Here is an 8099-nt window from a genome sequence, read left to right as displayed (position 1 = left end):
CCAAACCCCTGCAAAGCGGCTTCAAGCAGCAGTCGTGGGTGCAAACCAGCCCCCCGCAGCCCGGCCCAGCGCCGGCGCCCGGGAGGGGGCTTTCGTCCGGGGCTGCTGGTGCCGCCTCGGCCCCCGGGAGCCTGCGGCAGGGCCCACGCTGCTGCGCCGTGGCCAGGCGCGGGCCCGCTCCGTGCGCCACGCTGCATGGCTTTTAGCACGGGGCTCACGCTTTCCCCCAGTTGGTTTTAACATTTAAAGCCAAATTTTGCATGCGCTATTAATTTTTTACAAGACTTCAAGCTTGCAAAGAACACCACGCTGCACATGTCGCGTTGCCGCAAATAGATGCAGGGCTTAGAGAAATTACAGACTTCTCAGGGAATAAACGTTCGCCTCGTCATTCGGGGCGAGCGCGCCTTCTCCCTGAGCCTCCAGGTTTTGCGGCTCCAGAGCAGGTCTAATCCGTGCCACCGCCCTTGTCACCAGACCGCAGGTGCCTTTTCGGCGAGGTTTGCACCTTTCTGGTGAGGTTTGCACCATTTTGGCGAGGTTTGCACCTTTCTGGTGAGGTTTGCACCATTTTGGTGAGGTTTGCACCTTTTCGGCGAGGTTTCCCAGCCTCCCAGACGGGGCTCAGCACATGAGCGTCCCACTAACCCCCTACGTTGCTCCAGGCCCAGCAAACCCCGTGGCCGCTCCCGGCTGCGTGCGCAGGGCCACGTCCCTGCGTGGGGCACCTCAGCGCTGCCCCGATCGCTGGGCGAACCTGGTTGGCCCCAGCCTGGCATGTGACACCTCTCGCCGTGATTCCTGCCCTCTCGAGGCTGCCGGGGCATTTGCAAGCGCCCCAGCGAGCTGCGCCCGGAGGCTGCCTCCCCCCTGCACGCCGAGGACCATCCGGCTCCCCCGGTGCCACCGTGCAGAGGGGAGAGGGACCCCGCTGTCCCCAGAGAGCCCGGGCTCCTGCACCCGCCCCGCGCCGACGGCAGTTTTGCAGCGCTAGCGCCAGAGCCGTGCCGCTCTCCCAGGCGAAAGCCAGCGCCTTTGGATTAGAGGGCCGGAGGCCGAGCAGGACTGCCGTGGGGCTGGGGCTGCCATGGGGAGGGCAGCGCGGGGACGGGGAGCTCAGCAGCCGCCACCGGCAGCCCCCGCGCTGTGGACACGCAGGGGAGCAGCGTGCAGCGACGCGCCCGGGCCGGCAGCAGGGAGAGCCCCCGGCAGCGGCCGGCACCGCGCCGGAGCCGCGCACCGCCCTTCCCCGTGCCAGTCCCGCGCCTCGTGCTGGTGAGGTGGCGCGAGCTGAGTCACAGCCAGACTAAATTTAACCGGGGGCGGGCGTCTGTGCACGCAGCCGTCGCTGAGCACCCACCAGCCGGTCCTGCAGCTCGCGCCGGCGCCCAACCTGCCCCCGGCACCTCGGCAAACCGCGGCTCCAGCTCTGCCGGGGCGTCCATCTGCAAGGACGCGGGATGTGCCCGGCCAGGCCCCAGGTGGCAGAGGAGATTCCCCCAAACAGATCCTGCCACCTTGCTGCAGCTTCCCGGATGATTTGTCCAGGGCCACGGCTAATCCCCACCTGGGCAGGCACCGGCTTGAGCTGCGGTCGCTCCCCGTGCGCTGGCTGCCAAAAGCACCCGACGCTCCTGCCCTCTCTCCCAGCGGAGCAGCCTGGCTCATTCCCAGCTAACAGGCTCCACTTATCCCGTCTAATCCACGGAGGGAGAGAGGCTCCTTAATTGGGGATCTTAGGCAGAGCCTGTTACAGCCACGCTGCCACGAAGAGCCGGGCTGGCTTTGCCCGCGGGGGCACCGCTGGCCGGGGCAGGAGCGGGACAAGGATGGGGCTCGTGCCGTGGGTCCAGCCCCCGGCCCCGCGCCCGGCCCGCTGCTCGCGCTCACGTTCCTCGGCCCCGGGGAGCTGGAAGTCAGGCGGCATCTCGGGAGCCGGGCACAGGCAGCCATCCGGCGTAAATCTGCATCACCGGTTATGTAACACTGCTGATTTATTCATGTCTGAACCGGGCACTGGCCTAGAAATTAGCTCCAGCGATGCTGGGGAGGAGAAGACCCGCGAAGGAGCTGAAGGACCGGCCCTGCCGGGACGGGCGGCGGGAGCTGGGCGCTGCGGCCGCCTGCAGCCCCGGCCGGACACGGGGCCCGAGGCCATGCGAGCTCCAGGGCAGCTGCAGCAAAGGGGGGCACCGGCTCCGGAGCCACCCCACGGGACACAGCAAAGATCCCACGGGAAGAAGTTTGCAGAGACCCCTGGCCGGGCAGGGCGAGAGGCGTGGGGGGCAGGCAGCGGGGGCTTGATGCCTGGGATTGCTCCGGGACTGCCCTCGGCACGGGGCACGGATGCAGCGAGCCAGGAGCCGGCTGAGCCGGAGGAGGACAGAAACCCTCCGGCACGGCTCAGCCCCAGGCAGTGCCGCTGCCCGCAGCCCCACGCAGCGGTTCAATCACAAGGAGACGGGATAAAACCAACAGGATAAAACTTCCCACACGAACCCCTTTCACAGGACACAGCCCCTCGGGAGGAGGCACAGGGGCCCTGGGCGGCGATTGCACCCCGAGGACCCGCGGGGCCGGGCACAGAGGGGACCTCGGCGGTCGCAGCAGGACGCCTGGGGCCCCGCAGCCCCCCGACACGCACACGCGTCCCTCCTGGGGCTGCACCTTATTCCAGCCATTTCTGTGGGAAGGCCCATTCCGCCGCCCCGTGCTGGGACGGGCTGCAGGCAGCGGCAGGGGGCTGGGGGTGAAGCAGAGGCTTGGCAGGAGGATGCCCCTCCACTTACCCTGGCAGAGCCGTGCCGAGACCCGGCAAAACTCATTGCACACATTGCTTGGGCCCTCACCCTGCCTCAAGGGCTGTCCCTGGGCTTTTCGGGGACATGCTGGGACAGCAGAGGACAGTTTTCCTCCTCTGGTGTCTCAGATTCGAGCTCCCACATCCCAGACGGCACGCGCAGCCCGGCTCCCTGCAGGCGTCAGCTGACGCGGCTCCGGGGTGTCACGTCCCCTCCTTCCCGGTGTAGAGGCTCAGGAGCCCGCTGCGCTGGAGCCGCTGCCACAGCTTCATCTCCTTCTTCAGGTCGTGGTTGGTGAAGAACTGCACCCGCTTGCGCGTGCGGTCGAAGTAGTGGTCCGAGTACGCCTGGTAGTCCGGCGTCAGGAACCCGAAGGCGCTCACCTGCACGACACAGGGCTGAGCCCACCCGTGCTCCTGCAGACCTTCCGCGGGGGGAAACGGGCACCGATTCCCCAGCAGGGCGCACACGACGGAGCTCAGCGCGCGCAGCGCCTCGTGCGCTGCAGCGAGGAGCCGTGCCGGTGCAGCGGCACCGCCAGGGCACCGCCGCGGCGGGAGGCGCAGGCTGCAGGCACAGAAGCTCCCGCTCCCTTTGAGTGCCGGCTGCCGCGCAGCGCGCGAGACGGGGCTGAGCCCCTCGTGACGCCCGCCGGAGCGGGGCTGCCGGCGGCGGGGCTGCCTACCTCGTCGCAGGTGTGGATGGCGGCCAGGAGCATCACGGCCCCGGTGGAGGGCCGGTACAGCGCCCACCACGGAGTGGCCAAGATGTTGGCCCAGAGGAATCTGAGAGGGGGAGAGCGAGAGCAGGAGCCTTAGGATGCTCCCGTTGCTAGGGAACATCCATAGCAACTGCATCCGGCCCCGCCATGTCCTAGCTGCGTCTGGGGGAAGGGGGACGTGCTGTCCCCAGCTGGTGCCTATGCCCGGGGGCAGAGGCTGCGGTCCCCCGCCACTGCTGCTTCCCCAGCTGGTGGCTCCTAAAACAGGGTGCGATGCGGAGCTGCCCCTGCCCATCGCCGCAGCGCTCGGGGCACCCAAGGGCTCTGGCTGGGGGCCCTGGGAGATGCCCCCGGGGGTCATTACCGGTTCCTGAGATAGCGGACAAAGTCTGGATGGAGCATCTTAAACTTCTCTGCCAGCAGGTCCTGTCCAAAATACTTCTGGGGCCTGCAAGGAGGAGACGGTGGCTGCACAGAGAAGCAGGGGGACACGACGAGGGGTGGAGGGGACCCTGGGCAGCTCCCACCCCTCCTCTGCACAGCCCCGCTCACCAGGCCCCCTTGTCCCTGCCCCTGTCCACACGCTGGTGGGTCACAGCCGCCCAGAGCAGCAGGTAGTCTCGGTCGTGGTCTGGGAGGAAGACATAGCGGGTCTCCTGTTGAGGGTAACACAGTGAGGGTTAGCAGTGTCCCCAGCCTGGGGACAGAAAAGGGAAAGACACTCACACTGGGCCAGGGGGAGATCCCTGTGCCACATGTGGGCAGGACGAACGGGGTCTGAGACTGGCTGGGAGGCTCTGGGGACAGGGCACAGGCCTCTGAGCTGGGAGGTCGTGATCAAGGGGAGCTGACAGCGACATGCCCTTGGCATCTCCCCTCCCCGTTCGTGGCCACCTTGGGCACCCAGTGTGGCAGACGGCTCCCTCACCGGCGTTTGAGGAGGGTGCTGGAAGCCCTCCGCAGCATAGCTGTTCATCGAGTTCATCATGGTGTTGGTGGAGAAGACATAGAAGGACGTCCTGTTGCCAACATCCTTCTCAAAGCCTGCAGTGATGGCCCCGTTGACCCTGGCAGAGGGGAGGGCAGGAGCAAGGTGGTCTCATCAGAGCTCAGGTCTCAGTCCTGCCCCACATGGTCCCTGGGCATGCCCACGAGCCCTCACCTGAACACGTAGTCATGGGCATCGATGGTGCGGCCCATGCGGGAGCCGTTGAGGATGCCACCGTTGCCCACCACTGCACAGCGGATGCAGGGCGCAGGGGCACCCGGCCCCTGGATGTGGGTGTCAAACAGGAACCCGTTGGCTGACGTGTTCAGAAGGGAGAGAGATGCCTTCAGGACTGGAACCGCAGAACCACTGGTGAATTCAGGGGAGCAAGGAGGGAACAACATCCAAGACCCCCAGGGCTCTCACATCTCCCCAGCATGGGACAGCCCAGATCCTCTCCCCAGACATGGCACTAGGCTGGGAACAGCGCTCCATCCCCTGCTCCTGAGAAGCAGCGCTCGGTCCTGGAGCCCTGCTGCCTTGCTCAAGGGTCCCATGGTCCCTGTTCTGCTCCCCTCTGCACGGCGAGACCTCCCCCTGATTGCCCCAGGGCAACGGCAGTGCTGGGCCCAGGCCCTCAGCCCCCTCCAGAGCCCCGTCCCCGCTCGCACCATCCCAGCTGACTTCCTTCCAGCCGTGAGCCCCTGTGTATCTCCGGAGACGCTGGTACTCATCCTCCCGGGCGTGCTGTGCCCACTGCAGCACCGGAATGGTCTCCAGGAAGATGTCCTTGAACTCTGTAGCCATGATCTTCTTCCTAATGCTGCTGGGGCACTTCTGCAAGCACAGAGGGCAAATGCCAGCATGTGACAGCGGCCCTGCAGGTGTCCCATGCCAGGGGGCACTGACAGAGCCGATGGGGACTTCCCTTGGGCCCCTGGTACCTATCTGCACAGTCCAGTCTGACACTGGCAATGCCTGATCAAAGGACTTCACTGCCCCAACCCGATACCCTGAAGACATGTGCCCCACCCAGGGGGCTGAGCCATACCGAGCTACAGTAGGTCTTGTCCTGCCCATACGTGTCCCCAAGGCTTGGCCACAGGGTGGGAGCAGGGGCCCTGTGTTGTGGCTGTGTCACCTGCTCCGGGGCTGCTGTCACAAGGGCTCCAGGCCCTTGAGAGTTGACGGGAGTCCTGCTGGGAGGAGATAGGAGGTTGTGGCTGGTGGGGCACGCAGGGCCCAGGCTGCCAGCCCCACGCAGAGGCAGGTGCCAAGCAGCAGCCTGTGGCCTGCTGGCACCAGTCCGGGAGCAGCACACCCAACTGCACAGCCGTTACGCTGAAACGCTCGGTCACCCTCCGGAGCAGCGTGGACCATCTTCCATGCTTGGGCTGGCCGCAGGGCAGCAGAGGTCAGCTCCAGCCCGCAGCAGCGCCTCTGCTCCCCCGGCTCAGCCCTCGCCCAGGGGACGCGCAGGCCTGAAGCAGAGCAAGCAGCAAACCTCCACCGCCGACGGATCCCACCTCCCGGGCCCGCATCCCACCGCCCTGGCCAGGGCTCAAGGCTGCCTTAGCGACACAAAGCTCGGCATCCTGTTCCCAATCCCTAGCCGTTCAGCTTGGCTGCCGTCTCTGAGGCGAGGATTAAAGCACCGACAGACACCGGTCCCTGCACAGAGGCGCTGCTCTGGGTCTGCCCGCACCCACCGGGAGTCCTGCCAGCGCAGGGTGCTATGGGGATGCAAGGGGAGCGCCGGCCTGGGGATGGAAGTGCCCATTAACTCTCCGTCCCCAGCCACCCCGTGGTCCGGGGAGCAAGGGGAGGTCAGGGTTCATCTTACAAAGCAGAAAGCAGGAGCAGGAGTCCAACCTGCCGATTTTGGAGTAATGCCCCCAGGTGTGGTCCACACCAGGGTCTGCCCTGCAGTCAGGCAGCCACAGATAACATGAACAAAGGTTAACCCAGGTGTTAATTATTTCCCTGCTTGAGAAGCTCCAAGGGCAAAACTATTCCAGAGAGAAACATGGACATCACCACCCGGGGGGGGGAGGGGACGGGGGAGCCAGACTTTTCCCACCACTGCCAAAACAGCTGCCTAACAACCCATCCCTGCGGGTCCGCGGAGGCAGCCTGCTCGCAGCGGCCCCCCAAGCGACCAGCTTTACCTGGAGAGTTTGGGCCACAACTTCCATTGCGCGGGGAGCAGCAGCAGCAGCAGCAGGGAGAGGAGGGCGGCCACCAGCACAAAGGCCATGGCGCCGCGCGTCTGGCAAAGCGCGAGGGGTGGAGAGCTCCAGCAGGCACCGGGGCTGAGCCCGAGCCGCGCGGCCCCCTTCACAGCTCCAAGAAGTCTTCTTACGGCGCCGGCTGGGCCGAGAGGGAAGAACACGCTCAGTCCCACTGCGCGGGGCTCTCTCCTTCGGCGAGGAAGGAAGCGATCCCCTTCCTTAGAAGCAAATCAGGAAGTGCATCACCCTCGGCACTGTTTTCCCAGGCTTACTGCAGGCTTCAGGCCAGTGCTGGTTTCCTCTGGTCAGTCCCTCCCGCGAGGCCGGCTCTCACCAGCTTGCAGAGGTACCTTGCACGCCCACGAGCCAGCGTGACGCAGGGCAGCTGGCTGCGTCCACGACTGGCAGGGGACCAGAGCAATGGCCCTTCCACCTGCTTCTCTCCCACGCATGTCCTTCCAACGGCACCTCCTTCCCCCAGCCCCAACCCACCAGGCACCTCCTGGCTACCACTGCCTGCCCCGCTTTCCCTGCCGCCCTTCCCCAGGCACCCCGGACCTGTTCCCCGGGGCCGGTGGGAAGCTCCGCTCGGCTCAGCCTCCTTGCATCTCAATGGTACCATGTCATCGTGGTCAGCATTTGGAGGACCAGGGCTACAGCCTCGCTAACACTGGTCGTCAGGAAGGTGGCGGCGGTGCCGGAGGTACGGGAGAGCAGTGCACGCTCACAAAATGCCTTGTACGGCCCAAGCCGGAAGCTGCAAATGGGGGGAGGAAAAAGGGAGGGGAACAAGGGATATATGATCGTTAGAGGAGCAACAGCAGCGAAAACAAGCACCCTGCCCAGCCTTTCTCTGCCAAATGGACTTACACATTCCTTCTGCACGTGCTCCTCAGGTGCTGCTCTTTTAAAGAGGTAATTCAGCTCAGCGAGGAGCAGGCAAAGACCAGCAAAGCCGAAGGCTCAGAGAGACCAACCCCAGAAGGGAAAGGAACAGGGCCAGGCTCAGCAGGGACAGCTAAGCCCAGGTGTGTCCCTCAAGCTGGAGGTGACCCAGCTACCTTCTGCCTCTCTGCCACAGCCAGCAACACTCGGAGTCTGCAGGGGCTGTTTGCGGGCAAGTGGGACTCCAGGGTGCCCTGCAACCACACTCACAGCACACACACCCCTCCCCCAGCTTTTAACAGGCTACAGATGAGAGCAAAACAGGAATTACCCCCACAACGGGTTACATCAAGCCCACCAGAAGCAGCCAAGTTTCTCTGTGACTTCCTGAAGCAATGAAGGGCCCCTCTGCACGTCACCCTTCCTGCTCCCCATCGCCGTTAGGGCCACCCTGTCCCCAGCCACCTCAGGGA

General features: G+C 65.3%; 1 protein-coding gene across 4 annotated transcripts; it reads right to left on the bottom strand.

Moving 5' to 3' along the window:
• Positions 1 to 1891: 1891 nt before the first annotated feature.
• LOC106492263 (alpha-N-acetylgalactosaminide alpha-2,6-sialyltransferase 2-like) lies at positions 1892 to 7157 on the bottom strand. 4 transcript variants are annotated; one of them, XM_013952065.2, is made up of 9 exons: positions 6679 to 7157; positions 5562 to 5709; positions 5182 to 5347; positions 4685 to 4862; positions 4451 to 4589; positions 4075 to 4178; positions 3887 to 3970; positions 3487 to 3586; positions 1892 to 3184 (listed from the first exon to the last, which is right to left on the bottom strand). In XM_013952065.2, exons 1-9 carry the CDS (start codon positions 6765 to 6767, stop codon positions 3005 to 3007), a joined length of 1188 nt encoding a protein of 395 aa, XP_013807519.1. In that variant the 5' UTR covers positions 6768 to 7157; the 3' UTR covers positions 1892 to 3004. The 4 variants fall into 4 exon arrangements, with proteins under 4 accessions (XP_013807519.1, XP_067164599.1, XP_067164598.1 ...); XM_067308498.1 differs by having other exon boundaries at positions 4685 to 4826; XM_067308497.1 differs by having other exon boundaries at positions 5562 to 5706.
• Positions 7158 to 8099: the final 942 nt, after the last annotated feature.

Source organism: Apteryx mantelli, chromosome 19 (genome assembly GCF_036417845.1).
Source record: "Apteryx mantelli isolate bAptMan1 chromosome 19, bAptMan1.hap1, whole genome shotgun sequence".
In the NCBI taxonomy this organism is placed as follows: domain Eukaryota; kingdom Metazoa; phylum Chordata; class Aves; order Apterygiformes; family Apterygidae; genus Apteryx; species Apteryx mantelli.
This window is presented reverse-complemented; position numbering and strand designations above follow the sequence as displayed.